The sequence below is a fragment of the Notamacropus eugenii genome, chromosome 3 (assembly GCF_028372415.1).
Source record: "Notamacropus eugenii isolate mMacEug1 chromosome 3, mMacEug1.pri_v2, whole genome shotgun sequence".
NCBI lineage: Eukaryota > Metazoa > Chordata > Mammalia > Diprotodontia > Macropodidae > Notamacropus > Notamacropus eugenii.
In genome coordinates, this window is record NC_092874.1 from 34,720,898 (window position 1) to 34,742,023 (window position 21,126).

The 21,126-nt window shown below is 37.5% G+C and overlaps 1 protein-coding gene across 1 annotated transcript in view; it reads right to left on the bottom strand.

The window, feature by feature from the left end:
• Positions 1–21,126, bottom strand: part of KCNH8 (potassium voltage-gated channel subfamily H member 8) — a 391,062-nt gene that overhangs the window by 248,730 nt on the left and 121,206 nt on the right. Inside the window, exon 3 of the mRNA XM_072651223.1 lies at positions 396–527. Coding sequence (XP_072507324.1) covers positions 396–527 — 132 coding nt within the window. The remainder of the gene's footprint in view (positions 1–395; positions 528–21,126) is intronic.

The following is a 21,126-nucleotide window of genomic DNA, read 5'->3' on the forward strand; positions in this document are numbered from 1 at the left end:
TACGGTTAGTTTTGATTGAGAATAACTTAGATAGATTCCACAGAAGTTTTTTTAATCCTCTTGTTTTCTATATCCATAACATACAGGGGAATATTCATTGGGCTCAAATCCTAGTTCTGTCACTTATACTGTGTGACTTGGACAAGTCACTTCACCTCCATGGGCCTCAGTTTCCTCATTTATAAAAGGAAGGGGCTGGACCAGATGGCCTCTATGGTACCTCCCAACTTTCAATCTATACTACAATCCCATAATTCACCCATTATGAGCAGGCTGAAAATTCACAGTCAACAATTATGCACATTTATCATTGATGTACTAAAATTATATTCCCCATAGTAAACAGTCTCAAAAAGCATTCCATCTGTCAATGTTTTCCAAAAAACTGCACAAACCTTCCTTTTTGTCTTCTGGAGTCAGCTTTACTTTTGTGTCTGTTATATCCTTGAATGAGGCCAGGAAAAGTACTACATCTCCTTTTTCATTTTTGATAGGGACAATGTCTAAGAGGCACCAAAATGAAGACCCTGCAATGGAAAAATTAAAAATTCATTCAATTTAGTGTTACCTTTTTTTTCTCCCTAACGAAAAAAAAAAACATAAGAGCTACCTTCAACTAGCATAACTCTAAAAAGGAAAAAAAATACCCATATTTTAAAGGTAAGCCAAGATCCATATATGTTTAGCTCATTCGAATCTCTTTGCATCACCAATTCAAATGCTGCCTTTGAAAACCAGTCATTCACAGAAACACTGAATTTATCTGCATCATTCTGACGTCCTTCATTCTCATCACATTTATTGCTTTGATCTCTGCTTGAAGTTGGGACACTCTATTTTAAGGGACCCTCTCACACTGAGCACACTCTGAAACATGAAGAATCCTGTTGAGGTGAGTTTTTTTCTCTTTCTCTATATGAAATAAACAATTAAGTCTAGTTCTTCCATCTTCTGTAAGTAGATGACCAATGGAGACATCCTCCTCCTCCTCCTCCTCCTCCTCCTCCTCCTCATCATCATCACTTATTCACTTTTATATGGTGCCTATATTTTTTGTTTAGTCATTTCAGTTGTTTCCAAGTCTTTGTGATTCCATTTGTGGTTTTCTTGGCAAAGATACTAGAGTGGTTTGCCATTTCCTTCCCCAGCTCACTTTATAGATAAGGAAACTGAGGAAATAGGGGTTAAGTGACTTGCCCAGGGTTACACAGTTAGTATGTGTCTGAGGCCAAATTGAACTCAGGACTTTCTGACTCTAGGTCCAGCACTCTATTATGCCACCTAGCAGTTTTCTACAGGTTATTTCATTTGGTATAAGCAAAAACTCTGTGAGGTAGGTGCTATTACTATTCCTTTATATCAGGTAAGGAAACAATTTAAATGACTTGCCCCGGATTACAAAGTAGTAATTTTCTGTGGCAGAATTTTAATCTAGTTCTCTCTGACTGAGGATCTATTACAATATCTGATATTTTATCATGCTGCCTCTCTAAAAATAGATAGATACAAAAAAAAATCAAGCCAAAATGTCTTAGTTTAAATGTAGATTCCTATGTCCATTATGTTGAAATAAAATTCTAATGACAGCACTAGATTCTGAACTGGATTTCAGATAATATGGGAAATCAGGAGTTTCCTTAACATTTTTAAAATAGTAATTGCTCTGTACCTTTGTCTTTAGTTTTAGAAGATCTTCCTTGAACTTAGAAACATATAGCAGGAAATTTAAGGAAATCAAACATCCCTGGCTGAAATTGTTTTGAGTAACATCCTGCAGTGTTGATGGTCATCAAATAGACTATGTTATGAAGTAGATCACTCAGGTCCACTTTACTGAGCTCAGGTGATTTCTTTGCTAGTTTCAGCTCTAGTTAAAATTTGATATTATCTAAGCCAAACTAATCATGTGTTTGGAAATATATAATAGGCCAGGCTAGCAGAGCCTGAAAAATAGACTGGAATCTCAAGAGTAAAGAAGGGGTCACAAAGATATCAGTAAAGGTGAAAGACAGGGATAGGTAGCAAGAGCACTTAGAAGGTTTAGCTTATCCAAGGTCTGTTATCACCTACTTTGTGACCTCAGGCAGGTCATTTCACTTTTCTAGCCTTAATATGTAAAATAAAAGGGTGAGACTAGGTTTACAAAAGATAGTATTTGTAATCAGAATACCTGAATTCTGTCACCGTCCACAGAAGCTTTTGAGCTATTTAAAATTCTTGAACCTAACTTACCTCATCTGTAAAATGGAAATAATTATTAACCTTCCTTTTTCACAAGGTTGTGAAGATAAAATGAGGGAACTCCTTGAGGGTACAACACTCTAATCGCATAGTAGGCCCTTAATAAATCTGCTAAATCACAAAGCAATGAGAAAACAAAGATAATGATGCTAACTCACATTTGTATAGAATCTTATGCTTTACCAAAACATTTCTGAGTGGTAGGGAGCACAAGTTTTATTGTCCTTTTTATAAAGAAAGAAAGAGGTTCAGAGAAAATTAGTGACTTGCCTGCAGACACACATAGCTGACAGTAACAGAGTAAGGACTTGAAATACATTATTCTGGCTATAAAACTCTTCATTTTTGGGGGGAGAGGGGGCTGTAGAATTTGACCTTTGATTTTATCCATCTAAGGAATTACCAAGGAGAACTCTCTCTAAGAGACAATTTAGATCTGTACCAGCTTTGCAACTGAGTCCTATAGAGTTGTCTGGAAGTACTGACATGTCAAAAACTTTCCCAGGGTCACATAACCAGGGTTCTGTGCAGATAAACAATGCTTTTCCCACTGCCTACACAGATTTTCTGTGAAAATGTGAGCTATTATTACTGTTTTCTAGGTGGCACAGTGGCATAGAGGCTTGGACTTGGATTTCTGAAGACGGGAGTGTGAATTCTGACTCAAACACTTACTAACTGTGGCTCTGGGCAAGTCACTCTGTCTCTGTCTTCTCATCTATAAAAATATTCATACAACCAATAATAAATAACTACCTCAGAGGGTTATTGTGAAGATCAAATGACATCAAAAGCAATTTGCAATACTTGAAGGGCTACATAAGGGTTAATTATTCGTATTATTATCAGAGTTTAATGACATTTAGTTACACTACTTAAAGCTTGACCACCAATTATTCTTCCAAACCATTAGCCAAATCAGAGCAGGAGTGATCTATTTCCTTGAAAACATCCTTTTTCTGTGTATTCAAACTAGAAACATCACTTTCCATAAGTAAATAATTTTATTTCAAAAGGAGAGAGAGAGAGAAAAAAGAGAGAGACAGACAGCAGCAGACAGAGACACAGAGAGAAGTGTGTCATAGAGATAGTTGAGTAGCAAAAACAATCTTCTCTAACCAGCACTTTTCTGTCTTATATTTTATTTTTTAAGAAATTTCAAAAATCACCCCGACATGATTCTTAATTTGATTGTACCATGTTTTTTGGCAATTTTAAAATACAATAAAATTTTATTGATATTATTATAAAGTTATAATAATATAATAAAATTTGTCCAAAAACTTTAGTAATTTTTACCAGTTCTAGTTTTGTGAATTTCCTCTGACTTGACAGACTTTTACCTTCTTACTTCTTCATGGAAGAAAAGGTTTGCTAATCAAAACTGTGTGGATAAAAATGCACAGGACATGTTTAACATGTTTAAAAGAACAAATTGCTTTTTAAAGACCCAGCTCATTAATTATTTGTATACATGTTAATGTAGAGGTACAGCTGGAAGTTTAAAATGTTGGAGAGAAAAATCCAGGGTTTTCCAGTCTTGTTTTTCAGTATAACAGAATGGAATAATGGGAATCCAAAGTCCCAAATCAGATATTGAAGGCTTTGCGTTAAGCAAGCCTGATTATACTTCTACCTTATTTTTCTTTTATGCTTCTATTAATTTTCCTTTTTGTGCACTTAGCCTTCATGTTATCTCTAGAATCTTCTCTATTTTACCTTCAATCTTTCTGAAATATTTCCCCTGCTCACAGGGGATCTTGCAATATTCTTGGCTTTCTCTAATCTCAGTTCAGGTGTCCCTTGCTAGAGGAGATCTTTCCTGATCCGCCCAGTTCCTGGCATACTCTCCCTCTTGAATTATTTGGCTTTACTTTATATATCACTTATTTTTAGTTACACACATTTATGTTGGAACTTCCTGTGAAATTCAAGCTCCTTGAGAGCAGTGATTGTTCTGTTTTTGTCTCAGTATTCCCAGCGTCAAGCACTGTACGTTGCATAGTTCCTAGCATATAGCAAGTACTTTATGTTTGTTGAATTGAATCTTCCACACAGTTGCCAAAATTACTTCCCTAAAGCAGGGTTTGGACCTTGCCAATGTTCTGCATCAAAAGCATTCATTAGCTCCTTATTTCCTTCGGGATAAATCCAAACTCCTTAAACCTTGCATTTAAAATCCCTCTCCTCTATATATGCTATGTATCAGCCAAATGGGACTTTTCACTGTTTCCTGAACTAGACAAGCCACATCTGCCCTCTGTGGTGTCCCCTCTGCCTGGCATGCACTCTCATCAATCCATGACCACTTTTTAGAGCCTTTACCTTTCCTCAAGGATCGGCTCCATCTCTTCCATGAAGCCTTCCTAAATTCTCCCACTTAATAATCTTCTCTCCACCCTTAAATTTTTTCCTAGATCATTTTACTGGATACTGTCTTTTCCTCCTGTATCTCTGTGTTGCATTATGTTTATCAATGCATATGTCATTTGCTCCCAGAAGAATATAAACTCCTGGAGGGCAGGATTGTTTCATTTTTGTCTTTATAGCCTCTTCAGTAGAATGTTGTTGCTCAGTTGTTTGGTCATGTCTAACTCTTTGTGACCCAATGGACCACATTGTCCATGGGGTCCTCTTGGCAAAAGATACTAGAGTGGTTTGCTATTTCTTTCTCTGGTGGATTAAGACAAATAGAGGTTAAGTGACTTGCCCAGGCAGGTAGGATGGAATAAGCTATAGAAATCCTTGCAACATTATCAAAAAGAATCTTTCTAAGTCTCATGCTCAGGCTGTACAATTATTGTCATGACAGGCACACAGAGTATGACAATTATTGTCACACAGGCACACAGCACCACAAAATTGGTAAAGGATACTTTGGGGGTGAGGCTTTATGATCCAGTGACAAGATTCTTGGACTTAGCCCTTGTAAAAATCAGCAAGCAGGCAGCCTGTGACTTCTAGCCCTAGAGATACTTCTAAGGCAGTGAGTGGAACTGACTTGCCCTTGGGCACAAAGATAGGATAGGTCAGAAAACTTCACAACTCTAAAGTTGGTCCCCAATTCACTATCCCATGCTTGCTTGACATATTTCAAATAGAAAGCTAGAGCATTTCTATTCACTATACCACTTTTCTCAATAGTTTTTTTCTAATCATGTAACCGATGTTGAGTTGAATTAAAATTTATACTACATGCATTTGAATAGGACAATGTAAATTTTTATTAATTATAAAGTCCTTGAAAGATGTGATTGGACACCTGCAAGAAAAAGTAGAGTGTTCTATTTTGACAGGATTGTGCACAAAGAAAACAGTCTCTAGGTTCTTCATTAATGATATCACTGAATTTCAGAGTTGGAAGGGACTTCAGCAGCCATCTAGTCCAATCCACATGTGAAAAGGATTTACGCTGTAATTAACCGGGTGAGTGGTCATCCAGCCTTTGCTTGAAGATGTTCAATGAGAATAAATCCATTAAGAATCCAGGCTTCTTATTCCACTTTTGGATAGCTATAATTGTTAGAAATATTTTCTGACATCAATTTCATGTTTGCCTTTTAAGTTTCCACTCACTGTTCCTAATTCTGTCCTATAGGGCCAGAGAAAAAAATCTAATATTTCTTCCACATGTCAGCCTTTAAATATTTGAGGAGAACTAATGCATCCCCTTTATGACCACATCACTTGTCTTCTCTAAGGTAAATATCCCTAGTTCCTCAACCGCTCCTCGTAGGTCATGGATTCAATGATCTTCATAATCTTGGTTAGACTAAGACTCATTGGATGCTCCAGTTTATCAAAGTCAATCACTCTAGAGTTTCTTATACTCTGGTACTCAAAACTGAAAACACTTCACATGTGATCTGACCAGAGCATAACATAGAGGGCCTATCACCACCTATTTTTTTTTTTTTTGTAAATATTTGCCTGAAAGAGGAAGAATGTGGAAGTCAGGAAGATTTCCTGCACTTTCTGGTTTCAGAACAAATATAAAATATCTTCCTTACCCATAACCAAACAAGAAGAAAATAAAGAATGATGAACTAGACTGGTCATTTTGACACTTCAGATGATAGTCTGGCAACTCTAAATGATAAAAAAAATGTTGGATGTTATAGAAATGGAAACTGAGAAACACAAAAAAACAAGATGCTTTCATTGAGACACTTTTGCCCCCAATATTTCAACTTGTATGGGTAACGATCTGGATAATTTTACTGTTTCCAGTTTTGGGGAGAAAGTGTCATATTTGTTATCTTCATATTTTCTGCTATAAAGCAATAAATCACATGACACTCAATGGATCCGAATGTGACAAATTATGCATACTTTTTCTTTTGACTCAAATTTCCTTCTAAAAACAATGATCTATTTATTCTTCTCTCTACCAGTATCTAGAATCTAAGTTTACCTCCCAACTTTTCTTGGTCATGTGGCAATGGAAGAGTATGACTTTCAGGATTCCAAATTGGACCCCCAAATGAACTTCCATCTAGAGTTCCAAAAGTGAATCCTTCACTTGCCCTACAGACAAGCATGGATACAATCTGCTTTGAAGAAAACTTGCGATATCTGAGTTAAACAAATGACAAAACATGATTGATTTATCTCTACTACAAAGGATTCATTCCCTTGACAAGAGAATTAGGTCTTAGTACCTTTAAAAAAAATCTATCCTGTAGCCTATACTGCTGATTTTAAAGCTCATTAACTCTGTGATTCCATAAGCTGCCAAATCTAGTCAGTTCTATATCATTCACATTCATCTAATTTCCACCTCTATAGTCACCATACTAATTCAATCCCCCATCCTCTTTGTTCTAAAATATGGCAATAGTCTTTTCATGGACTCTCAGCTATGTCTCTCTCCCCGCCCCTGGAAATCTATTCTCTGCAAGGCTGTTAAGGTCTGGCCATGTCACTCTTCTGCCCAGAAAAATACAGTGGGTTCCTCTTGCTTCTAGGATAAAATAGCTTCTAAAACTCCTGATAATATGATACCAGTTTGTCTTCCCAGGATTATTTTACTAATAATTATTTACTAAGCATCTTCTGGGACTATGCTAAGCAGTGGAGTTGCAAGCTAAAAAATAGGTCCTGCCCCAAATTCTAATTGGAGAAGACATCATGTATAGTTCAGGATGAATGAAATGTAAAGAAAAATGAATACACGGCAGTTTGGTGAAGGAGAATGCTAGCAGCCAGAAGACTCAGAAAAGGCTTCCTCACTTTCACATACTCTAAGTTCCTGCCAAATTGGATAGGCTGCTATTTGACTTTTATGACAATCTAGATTCCTTCCCTTTGCTTTTGCATAATCTGTCTCCTACTTTTGCCTCACTTCTGCCTAGAAAGAAGCCCATCTTCCTTCCAAGATCAGATCAAGTGTCTCCAAATCAAGACAAATTCTTAGAGAAATAATGGGAACATAGGGTTATATTTCCCAAGAGTGCTTTGCCAAAGTTCTTCCTGGACACATCATGTGGAGCATTGCCTTCCAATGTTGACCTCTCTGGGGTCTCATCATTGTATAGGGGTTTCTCTGGCTTCTTGAATGTAATGACAGAAAAGCACAAACTCTTCTAGGTTCTACCAGGCTTAGGGGATTTGTCCTGTGCTGAACTATCTGCCTCATGATGCACACCCATGAGAATGACTCATTGTTATGTTTGTTGAAGAACAATGAATTTCATGGCTACTAATTCTTAATTTCTCTTAGATATAGAAACGGTACTATCTGTAACAGTGGGTGAAGATTTCACACAAATGAAATCACAGGCCGTTGTGATCTGTTGAAATCTGAATGTATCATTGCAATCAGATTACCACTTTTGAGTTTTCCTCTCGTTCACCTTCCTTGCATACTTTTAGTATAACAATAAGTGTTCGTTAAACCCCAACTATATGCCAGAAGTTGAGGATACAAAAACAAAAGAGAAACTATTTCTGTCCTCAAGGAGCTTACATTCTATCAATTTTGTCATCATGACCATCCCTATACACTGAATTCCATTCTTATCATTCTCAGTTTCCTCCTATTGGCGTCTTAGATCACCTTGCTCTGATAATGTGAGATTTTACTTTATATTTTAGGGGCAAAGACGTACATATTACTTCCTAGGCAGCTTCTTACCATATTGCCAAATAAGTCCCCCCATTTTTCCAAAACCCTAGCACCACTTCATATATTGCCCTCCTCCATTAAGTTTCTTGAGGTTAAGGCATATCTTGTTTTTTTGTATTTATATCCCTAGCACGTAGCATAGTGCCTGACACATAGCAAGTGTTTAATAAATTCCTGCTCACTCACTCACTCACTCACTTACTCCATCCATCCCCCCTCCCTCCCTCCCTCCCTCCCTCTCTCTCTCTCTCTCTCTCTTTCTCTCTCTCTCTCTTTCTCTCTTGAGAGAATCAAACACAGGTAAGGTGCAGAATGGAGACAAGTCAGATAAAGGAAGGAAATTGCTGAAGAGTGTCATTGTTGTTTTGAAGTAGATTTACAGATTTCATATCTCTTGAGTTCCTGAGAACATCAAGGACTTTGTGAAGTAGGTGTGGTGTCATATGCTATGGTTTTTGAAAAGTGAAGTCCTAGACCAAGAGACATGGAGATCCACCCTCAAAGAAAGCAAAAGGAAGACTCCTTTAACTGGAGACTGATCAACTCAGCATTGCTTGTGAAAATGATAGTGATATTACTTCACTAATTATCATTTTGTAACAGCTGAGAAGACCAAAGAGACTTAATAACAAGATGTTTTCATCTGTGGGGTTTTCTTTAGCTCCTAATAACCTATATGAAGTTATTAAGAGTGTTCTCATAAATTTTGCAAAAGAAGAAAAGTTGGGCAACTTTTCTGTGACCAAGAAAGAAAGAGAACTTATTGTGGCTTGAAAGTGAAGTTGGAAAGGGATAATGAATTGAAAGACTAAAGACTGAAAGAAATAGATCTCAGAGGGGATATGGACTAAAGGATAGAAATGTAGAGAGATATTACATGGAATATTTTGATTGACTGGCTAATGATATACTTAGGGAAGGGGCATATATAAACTAGATACTTTAGAAAGGAGTGGGGGAGGAAAAGAGACTTAGATGCACAGAGAAGGGAGTGGGTATAGAAAGACCTTAAAGAGGATTATGGGAGGGCAAAATAAAAGGGAATTGGAAAATGAGGTCCTTAAGACAGTTCATGGAATGCTAAAAGAAGGAAATGGGAATAGAGAAGGATATTTATAGGAGGAGAGGAAGACCTTGGGATAGAGGGAGGGATAGAGAACATGTGAAGAGGAAGATCAAAATGGCCTCTGGGGAAATGTGAACAAGTCAGGAGGGTGTAGAATGAAAGAACGAGGAACAGCTCTCAGGGATTGAAAGAAAAGAGGGTACAAGGAGAATTAAAGGGCCTGAGAGAAAGTAGCATAGTGGAAAGGATATTGGATTTGGAATCAGAGAGCATAGGTTGGAACTCTCAATTTATTATTTAACTGTGTGGCCATAATTAAATGACTTCACGTTTCTAGACTTCAATTTCCTTATTTGGAGGTTGGGTTAGATAGGTGGTTCTCAAACTTTTTGGTCTCAAGTCCTCTTTAAATCCTTAAAAATAATTTCAGACACCCCAAATAGCTATTGTACATGTGGGTTACATCTATTGATATTTATTGCGTGCAAAATTAAAACATCTTAGCATTATTAAGAAAATAGTTTTGACTACTTCAATACCCTTGGGTACCTCTAGGGATACCTAGACTACACTTTGATAACTGAGAGACTAGGCGATCTCTAAGATTCCTTCAAGGTCTAAAACATTTGATTGCATTAGGTTGATAAAATAGACAATATGGTCTAATAAAAATGGGATATTCATAGACCCATGCAAGGTAGTATAATTATAGACTAAATAAAGAAATACACAAATAACTGCAGTATTAGCAAAGGGTGGCCACAATAAATACAGAAGAAAAGATCTGGGAATTGAAATGGGCCATAGGCAATAGATAGCAATGAGACTGAGATATTTATAAAGCAATTAATACACTGAGGTATATTATTCACAATATGGCACAAATTCATCATGAGATAATTCTCCTAAACTGGGCATTGGTCAGATCCTCAAGAGGCTATTATATCCAGTTTTAGTCTTTGTGTTCTAAAAGGTTTTGGGGAGACTGGAAATAGCCCCGAAAAGAGCAATTGAAGTGATTTAGAAGACGAAAAATAGAACCTGAGGAAAAAGAAAAAAGTTGTAGTTGTTAAAATTAGAAAGAAGAATCCTAAATTAAATTTTAAAGAGTTGTTGAAAAATAGCTAAAAAAACATAAAAGCTCTTCAATGCCTAAATAGAGGCAATGGTATAGTGGTAAAAGCATTGGCCTGGCTTCCAAGAGACGTATAGTCTAGTCCCAGATCTAGACATCTAGATAGTTGTGTGGCCTAGGCAGCAAGTTACATTTCACTCTCGGTAAAATGGACTACATGAAGGACCCATTCAGAGATTCAAATTCTCTGACCATGGTGCGAATGTCATCCACATATCATCTTGAAAGAATATGGGAAACAATAAACATCTGAACAGGTTTGTATCCTGTGCACTTTGAACTCCCTCAAGGTTAACCACACTTTGAAAAATGACAAGAACCATTTGACTTCTAGATTCCCATTCAGTAGACATGCTGCCACTCCAACAGAGAGAGTACAGTTCTGTGGGGGCACAGATGTAGAACTAAACCCAAATGATTTCTCATTCAGCCTAGGGGACCTTCTTCCTGCCACTGATGACTGACAGAAACAGATAAATCAGGACGGAGGCTTTTTGCACCAATTTAGCAAAGAATCTAATAAAGAGAATGTACTCTTACATTATTACTATTAGTTTGGGTAGTCTTTACATGGTAGTGATCAACATGTGAGGAAGAGTAGGTCCTGAGGTTTGGTGAGACTAGGTGTTACCCTGTTAGTTACTGCTGGTGACCATGATGATCAGATTCCTGGATTTCTCTCCTGTTGTGTATTTTGACAAATTTCGGGTTGGGGTGAGCCTCGAGGCCACATATGGCTCTCTAGGTCCTCAAGTATGGCCCTTTGACTGATTCCAAACTTCAAAGAACAAATCTCCTTAATAAAAGGATTTTTTTCTCTATCAAAAGACCTCACCCAAAGACCTAGAAAGTCCTATGTGGCTTCTAGGCTGCAGGTTTCCCACCCCTGGCAGTATTCATAGGTGTCTGTTGCTATGGGATCATGATTTAAACTTTCAGAGCCCAGACATAATCTATACCAGAATTAGGAGAAATAAATAACAATGAAAAGGTGTACCAAATCCAACTCTATTTGAAGCAGCTGAATTAATTCCCATTCTTTTTCTCCAAAGAATGGTGGAATGGCATATGTAAGGTGAAAGTCATCCTGAAACAGAGAATGTTAGAATCTAATATTTCACCCAAATTAAAAAAAATCAGGCACTGTATCTGAACTGTTTTATTTTGCTTATCTAAATAGAGACTAGTGCTTCTGTAAATCTGATAGCTCATTGAAGTAGGCACTCCCTTCAGTGTTGCTGATTTCAAGTTATCTGTGCTTTCTGCTCCTGAAACGTTCTTATTCTGCTAAGGATTAAACTTTTTTTCCCATTGGACAAGTATCTCATATTTTGAGTAACAAGGGGTTAAGGTGATATTTTCAGCTGCCCTAAAAATTGATTGAGTCTTAGCATCCTCTGCCCCCTTTTCTAGTGCTCTGCCAAGGAGACCCTACCGAGACTGGGGGCTATTGTCTGTCTAATCTATCTATCTATCTATCTATCTATCTATCTATCTATCTATCTATCTATCTATCTATCTACCTGTCTGTCTGTCTATCATCTAAGTTTTTAATTTCAGCTATATTAAAATAAAAGGGTGAATGACATATATATGCATATGCATATACATATATATATATTAAAGAAAATGGATTGGGAGGATATTTATTGCAAATGTAACAGAAAAAACAAACAAACTTGAAAACATTCATTATTCCATCTCTAAGCATTTAGGCTCAGTGTCTGTCTGAAATGCTTTCTCTCCTCACCTCTGACTCTAGAAATCTGTGGTTTCCTTCAAGACTAAGCTGGATAGCTCTTAGATCAGTTTTTTTGTAATCCTCCTAGATGAAGTGTTTTTCTCTCCCCCAAAGTTTACTGTGTGTAATCCTGACTTAGAGTGAATGTTAATAGTAACTGCTTCTGGTTGAAACAACAACCCTGAGACTTCTGCCCCACCCAGCTTTATGTATTTATTTTTTTCTTTTCTATTTAAAGAGGCCATCCCCTGACTACTTTTTAAAGAAGCCTATTCACTGAATGGGCATTACCTCACTTTAAGTGAGTATATGAAAAGGCCTTAGCCTAAAAGGCCAAGTCTCCCATTGCATCCTTGGCCATCTCCAGTCATCCTGATGAACATCTGGTCACTGGATCCAGATGACTCAGGAGAAGAAAGTGAGGCTGGTGCCCTTGTACAGTCTTCTGTCGCTCAAAACAAAGTCAAGTGCAAGTCATGTCATCATTTCTCTGAGGTCACGGTGCTCTTCAAAAATGAAGGACAAACACAACAATATCTATCTATCTATCTATCTATCTATCTATCTATCTATCTATCTCTCCATTTATTTACTTCTTCACTTATTTATTTATCCATTTATTCATTCATTTGTTATGTTTTCTTTTATAGATAGCCATAGTCAAAGAATTCATTATGAAGTGAAAACAAAGGGGACCTTGCTCAAACCCCTTCCAACATGATAGAACCTTGTATCCTTCTGCTTAAACAGAAAGTTTGATCTTACTTCACTCATTAGTAGCCTTATTCAAAAGATTATTTATAGAGTAAATATTTTTATACCGAATAATTTTCTACTAACTTCTACTTCATTTCAGAAATTTATTTCCAAGTGGGATAAAATGTATTTTCAGCTTCAACATGTAATAGAAGTGACGATGTAGAATGTTCCTTGGGAGAGTATTTTCCCATGGAAACCCCTCTAGGAGATCTAATGGCTAATCAGCCCACATGGTCTTGGAGTACTCATTAAAAAGCCTAGGAACTTGAATGAATCACATGGTTAATTCTCAGAATTAATTCAAGGAGAATTCTCTTTGCCTTCCTAGGACTTAAGCAATCATTCTCGTTATACCATTATTCTAGGTGTTCAGTATAACTTGTTAGCTAGGAAAAGCATGTGGAGATTTTTTTTTTTTCAGCCAGCCTTTGGAAAATGAAAGCTCCAGTGACATCTACTGCAAAGGTTCACCTATTTAATTCCATAGTCCTATTCATTTTCCTCAATGGATCTTTCCTGTGTGAGAAAGAAAAAGTTCTCACATATATTTTAACTGACAAGAAATATATTTCTACAGTGGATTAACCCAGTGAAGTTACCTCTGAAGCTGTTTTTTACAGATCTTTCCGTCTGTATTTTACTTTTTTGACTAAGCAGAGAAATTTTAAATTTGCATTTTGAAGCAAAATATATGCAAATAGCATCTCCACTTTGCTTTCCTAAAGAAAGAAAATTGGAAATTGTGGTTAGTGAGCTTGTACTCAGGGTACAGTTGACCAGTACAGTAGTCATAGAAAGTTGGTAAGTTAAGCACTGAATAATCTCTGTTAAGAAGAGAGGAGGGCTAACTTTTAAAGTCATTCCAAGCATTACATTTACTAATACAACTTCAAGCAGCTGTGCTTGTTAGCACCCTCTCTCTTCTCTCCCTCCCCCTCCCCAGAAGAGCTTTTTAATTTTTCGCTCTTGTGATTCTAAATCTTGACTGGTCCCCATTACTCAAAATGAATCTAGCAAAAGCTAGATTCGTAGATTGACAAGAGTTGTCAGGAACCTTGGAGATCATCAGGCTTAACCTCTTCGTTTTATTAATGAGAAAAAATCCAGAGAGAGAGGAAATGATGTATGGTCTCAAAGCTACAAGTGGCAGTGTTTGGTTAGGTCTAGAATTCTAGACCAGTATTCTTTCAAATATACCAACTTGTGGCCTGAAGATCCCTGGAGACATTCTTTTGGAAGGGAGCCACTAATCAATGTTTGATTCCATAAAGAAGTCAAAGATAATTTCTATAAATGAATAATCGATCTTGCACACTGGCATAATACTATTTTTCAAATGCATGCAGTTAGCATTATGATTAATAAACCATAAATTCAATTTAAAATTTCCATAACTTTTATCATTATGAATTATATTTTAACCAGCAGATGCAAATAGTATAACTGCTATAAAATGTTAATACATGGGGACTTATTTTTCATGTAAAAGCAGAGTACATGTACTCTAAATGTTTGGGAACCCCTAATGCATACAGTTGTGTTCTAGATTGGAGTACAGCAATCGTCTCTTAAGTGGTCTCACTGTTTATATTCTCTTCCCTTTCTAAGCCCCCATCATTAGCACAGGTACCAACTTGCAGTCCTAAAACACAGATTTGTATTATTGTTTTGAGAACAACTTTGAGCAACTAAGTCATTTTAGCTATTATAAATACCCAAATTAACTACAAAGGACCTGGGAAAAAAGATGCTATCAGCATCCAGAGAAAGAACTTATAAATAGAAGTATATATAGTATGGTTTTATATGCATATACACATACAAATAATTATGTCTAACTGTAGCCACTTCTAAAGTGGGGTGGGGAAAGTTTCATGATAACTTTATTATATATTTAAAAGACAAAAAGCAAGTTGTACACAATAGATTTGCAGTTTCATGGGCAGTCCTCTTTTTTTTATTATTCTACTTTGTTATGGAAATGCTTGTTTCATTTTTAAAAATTAGAATAAAAAATAAAATAAAATTTTTAAATGAATTAAATACATATTTGACCATCTAACCATAGCGTCTTATTGATTTTCTGCACAGCTATTCCTGCCTTACCTTATTTCCACCCAGTTTCTAGTTTCTGCCCTTGGGTCATGCTGATTGATGACAATTTACTACATCTAGTCATCCTGGGTTCCCCAAGATGCCATCTTTCCATCTATTATGTGACTACCTATTCTCCTCTCCATACCCCTAACTCTCACTTTAGAAACAGGATCCAAATCAATGTTACCATTGGTTCTGTAAAATGTTTGTAAAACATATTCAGTTGCCTTATAGCTCCACACATCATCCTGGTGATTATGTTCTTTGCTGACTAATGCTTGCCATTTGTGCTGTCTCCTACTAGAATGTAAGCTGTTGAAGAGAAGACAGACTCTCTTTTGGAAGCCAGCACTTAACACAGTGATTATCACATAGTGCTTGCTTAATAATTTTTCCCTTCTCTTTCCTTCCTTCCTTCCTTCCTTCCTTCCTTCCTTCCTTCCTTCCTTCCTTCCTTCCTTCCTTCCTTTCTTCCTTCCTTCTTTAAAAATTTTCAGTTAAATGCCTCCACAACATGGCTCCCACCTACCCTTCTAACCATATTGTATATTATTCCATTTCATATACTTTCTGTTCTAGTAAAATGAACATGCAAACTATCCACGCAGATTATCCCTTTTACACAGCATTCTCTCAACTCAATCCGTTCCCATTTTCACCTCTTAAAATTCCTACCTTCCTTTAAGACAGCTCAGATGCTAGCACCTATTGGAGGCCTTTCTGGTCCCTTCAGGTATTAGTGTTCTCTCCATCCTGAAATTCCTGTGTATTATTTTGTATTTACTTATCTGAATCTATATGATATCTCCTGATAGAACGCAAGCTCCCTGAGGGTGGAGACCTTCATTTTTTTCTTGATATTCCTTCTGCCTAAAAAATGGAAGTCACTTAATAAATGTTTATTGAATTGAATTTTACCTTTCCCCTAACACTGAAAAGTGAAAGTTCCAAGGTTCTCAGTGTTAAGGAAATCATTTTGAAAGGGCCAAACTAAGGGAAAATGAAACAAAATAAAATAAAATTTATAGTCTTACTAAGGAAATTAATTAAGGAAAGAGAAGGGAATAAGAATTTACATGGCACTTATGATGTGCCAAGTACTATGTTTAGCACTTTACAAACATTATCTCATTTGATCCTTATAACAACCATGTGGGGGTCGGTGCTATTATGATTCCCATTGCAGGTGAAGGATCTGAGGCAGACAGAGGTTAAGTGATTTGCCTAGAATCACACAGCTAGTAAGTGTCTGAGACTAGATTTGAGCCCAGATTTTCCTGACTGGATGCCCAGCACTCTATCCATTGTGCCATCAGCTGCATCATCATATTTCACATCAAAAAGAATAATGCCTTCATAACACACTCTCTTTTATTCTTTTATTTTACTGGAAATATTTGGAACTACCATTTCTTTATTTAAAAATCCTGTATAATGTTCATTTCTCTTGACTCCAATGAAAATCTTGTCAATTGAGGCTTACCCATTGAGAAATTTACAAGCATTTGTAAAGACTTTTGAGGTGACAAGCACTGTGCTAAACTCTGGAGATGCAACAAAAAAGTGACTCACCAAGATTAATATAGCTAGTGAATGCCAAATCTGCAGAGCAAAACCTGGAACTTGTCTAGCATTTTTCCTACTAGACCATGCTGCCATTCTTTAGATGAGTTTTAGATAGTTTAATTATCCCCCCTCATCCAAATGAATATTTACCTTCTACTATCAATTATCTCTTCTCTTTTTGGGATCTTTGTTAATTCATAAATTGATTTATGGCTATTCATTTTATTCTTCTCCCATCCATTCCTTCTTTTCATTCTTATAACTAACCTAGGTCTTAACTGAACATTCAAGAAATAAAATCAGTGATTACACAATTCATATTCTTCTTTCCAGTAACTCTTATCTTGCTTGTTAGAGTACAAGCTCCTTGAGGGTAAAGATGGTGTTTTTTTTCTTATCTTTGTTACCCCAATGGTGCCTACCAGAGTGTCTTACACACAGTAGGCTTTTAATGAATGTTTGTAGAATTGAGCAGGTGGTATGATTTTTTTGGTGCTACGATAACAAACTGAAAATTACACTCTTTTTTCCAGGAAAGAGAATGGTCTCCTGGCCATTCCCTTTTTAAAATTCTGTTCTTTGAGACTGTATAACCTGTAAGGAAATACTGATAAATGAATCATAATATATGCCTCCCTCAAGTAAGATTCTTTAACAATCAACCAGGGGTTGGGGTTCCCAGTCCCAAATCACAGAGGAGCTTCACAGTTAATATTCCAAGTTCACTCAAAGCATGAAAATGGGAATACAAGGAAACACATACATCTAAATTGATCATACTTTTTATAAAAAGAGTAAAAGTATAAAGAAGATAGCATATGTCATATCATGAAAACCATTTGCAAACCAATATTGGTTAATGAGCAAGCAATTGGAAGAGGGGAGGAAACTGTTCTGTTCTTTCACTTTCCCTACAATGCATCTGCCCAGACCATCTCAGAAAGAAACTGGTTTCTCATCTGCTGGTCATGGTGCTGCTATGAATTTTAAAATTGCTCTGACCCTGTTTCCAGGTCCAGTGGAAAATGGCATCTGGGAAAGATGAGAGAATCTCTCTCTTCTCTCTCTCCCTCTTCTCTCTTTGTCTCTCTGTCAGCCTGACTCCCTTCCCTCCCTCCCTCCCTCCCTCCCTCCCTCCCTCCCTCCCTCTCTCTCTCTCTCTCTCTCTCTCTCTCTCTCTCTCTCTCTCTCTCTCTCTCTCTCACACACACACACACACACACACACACACACACACACACACACACACACACACATTCAACGAAGGTTGAAAATCTTCCCCCATGAGATTTTAACACAGTACCACAGTGGGAGTAAGACAAAAATGCTGGTACACCTAAATGGTATTTACATTAAAGGCAATCTTTATTCCTTGATTCCATGAAGAATACTCAGGAGTCAGCTAATGGAAATAAAGAGGATTTCTATTATATTATTTTATGACTATAATTACTTTTTTTTCATGGTTATGTAACAGAGAAAAGCAGCCAAAATTGTGCTGGACTACTTTGGGAGGTAATGGGTTCCTCTTAACTACAGGTCTTTAAGCAAACGCAAGATGGGTCAAGCTATAGAGAGCATGCTTGTTCTAGTACAGTTTAGATAAGACAGCATCTCATGTGAGATTCTGTGATTTGAAAATATTAATACATGACTATCTGACAAGTTGTGAAATATAACCCACCAGAACAGGGACTGGAGAGCTTTTCAGTTAAAAAGGCTCTCATTCCTCGGTTTCAGTGTGGAGCAAATCATGTCTGACTTTCATTTCCGTGTAAAAGTTTTCCACTGTCTCAGATCACACGTATGAGGGTTAGAATTACTGCTGACTCAGTCTGCATGTCGATTCTTGGTATTGTTTGCAGCCTCTGGTGGATGTCTTTGCTGAGTTCTTACCACTGTGCTTCTCCCATACTCTGTAGGGAGGACTTGCTTCTGATTTCCTCTCTGTCTGCCCTTTCCAGTGAATAAATCCTTACTTTTTCCACCACTTTTGTCTCTTCCTTGGTCTGTGAAGGGCTAAAGTGGAAAAAGGTGGTGAGAAAAATGGGAATGGGGACCATTCCTCCACATGACTGTAGCTTGGATTTTGAAGCTGAGACATGCAGAGCAACTAGGTTTCTTCTTAAGCAAAAAACATATATTTTTTTAATCAGTTAAGAGAACATGTTTAGAATTCCAGAAATAAGTTGCGTCTTTTAATGCAAGATAAGGAATTGAAGAGAGTGTTTTAGAGCAATGAACTCAAAAGTGGGAATGAAAAATATACTTTAGATTTTTAAAATTTATATTAATTATTTTTTAGTGAATACCATGGATGGAAAGTCTTTCCTCTGGGGACCACAGAATATAAATCTATGTACTTGCAGAACAAAAAGGCTAAACAAGTCCTGGAGGACTGCCATCCCAGTTTTCACTGATATGTACTTTTGCACTACTGATAAATACCCACAAACTTTCTGTCCAAAATGTCCTTATACCCCAGGGTTCTGGTGTCACAAAGTATTATCTTGCAATAATGAGGCTAGAACACAGGGACCAATAATTCCAAGGATTTCCAAAATATCTGAGGAGAAAATTTTTGCTTCAGGTCCTTAATTCATTAGAGGCAGCTAGGAGACACACAGGATAAAATACAAAGCTGACCTTAGTCACTTACTACCTGTGTGATTCTGGATAAGTCACTCTTGATCTTTGCCTCCCTTTATCTCTCATAGTTGTCATGAGGATCAAATAATGAGCTAATATTTATGAAGTTCTTAGCACAGTGCCCAACACATAGTAGGCATTAATTAAATGTGTATGCTCTTCTCCATCTTAATAGTGTTGCAATGAATGGATATAGAGTTAAAAATACAGAACAGTATGAGCTCTCTCCTTGTTTTATAAATCAGTTCCTAGTATAGTGCAGAGAAAAACACATTGAATTGTGTGTCAAAAGACCCATGTTCAGTCCCAAGTGTGCAGTTTACCACCTGGGTGACTTTAGGAAAGTTGTGTTACTTTCCTGGGCTCCAGATTCCTCAACTGGAAAATGAAGGGGTTGGATTGTATTGATTTCTACGGCATCTTTAGACTCTAGATTCTAGGATCCTGAAAGGAACTGACTTTCCTAGAGTAGTTTCATCAGTCACTTGACAAAAAGACAAGAAAATCTTTCTGGGCTTATGATCATAGAAACACAAATTTTGAGTTGGAAGTCATCATTTTTACAGATAAAGAAACTGAGGCAGAGCCAAGATGGCAGAGTAGAAAGACACACATATGGAGGCTGCCCCCACACAGCCCATAAAACACCTGTAGAGAGGGACTCTCAACAAATGTTGGAGCAGCAGAAGTGGAGAACAACAGAGTGGAGGAGATTTCCAGCTCAGAGTGACTCGAAAGACCCACAGGAATCATCAGTTGCACCTGACGCAGAGGGGAGCTTGGAGTGCGGAGCCCAGCCCAGCCCTGGCTGCAGGGTGCATGGCTCATGAACAGCCCTCTGAGGTGGAATCTCCAATCGTGGAATCCCTGGTCCCAGCAGCAGAGGGTCTGCAGATCCCTCAACCCACAGGTGCCAAAGGTCAGTGACGGGGTTTATTCAGCTGGCCAAGCAGGGAGAAGGACCTTCACATTGGGCAGGCAGCAGGAGTTCTCAGGGCAGCCCCTATAGCAGCCTGAGACCAGAGCTGGATCGTAAAAACCCCTAGGGGAACTGAAGAGCTGAGTCTTACCTCAGCCCTGTATAGACACCCTGAGGCAGCTGGTCTTTGTCTCACCCTGAATGGAGGCCCTGCCCCCTCAGCTTGACTGAATCCCACCCCCCCCAGTGCTAGTTTGGTGGAATTGGAAGTCAGGTGCCTGTGGAGAGGAAATGCTGCTAAGATTCTGGGCATAAAAATCCTTCCTTGCACCCAGACCAGCCCATACTTGATTGTGCCACCTTGGAGGAACTGATATCTTACAGGTCCCCAGAGTATACCTTACTCTTGACAAAGGTCCCAAAAGTCAAGTAACTGGTTGGGAAAATGCCCAAAAAAGGGAAAAAAAATAAGACCATAGAAGGCTACTTTCTTGGTGAACAGATACAGATATCTCCTCCCATCCTTTCTGATGAGGAAGAACAATGCTTACCATCAGGGAAAGACATAAAAGTCAAGGCTTCTGTATTCCAAACATCCAAAATAAATATTCAATGGGCTCAGGCCATGGAAGAGCTCAAAAATTTTGAAAATCAAGTTAGAGAGGTGGAGGAAAAACTGGGAAGAGAAATGAGAGAGATGCAAGTAAAGCATCAAAAGCAGGTCAACACCTTGCTAAAGGAGACCCCCCAAAAATGCTGAAGAACATAACACCATGAAAAATAGGCTAACTCAATTGGCAAAAGAGGTTCAAAAAGCCAATGAGGA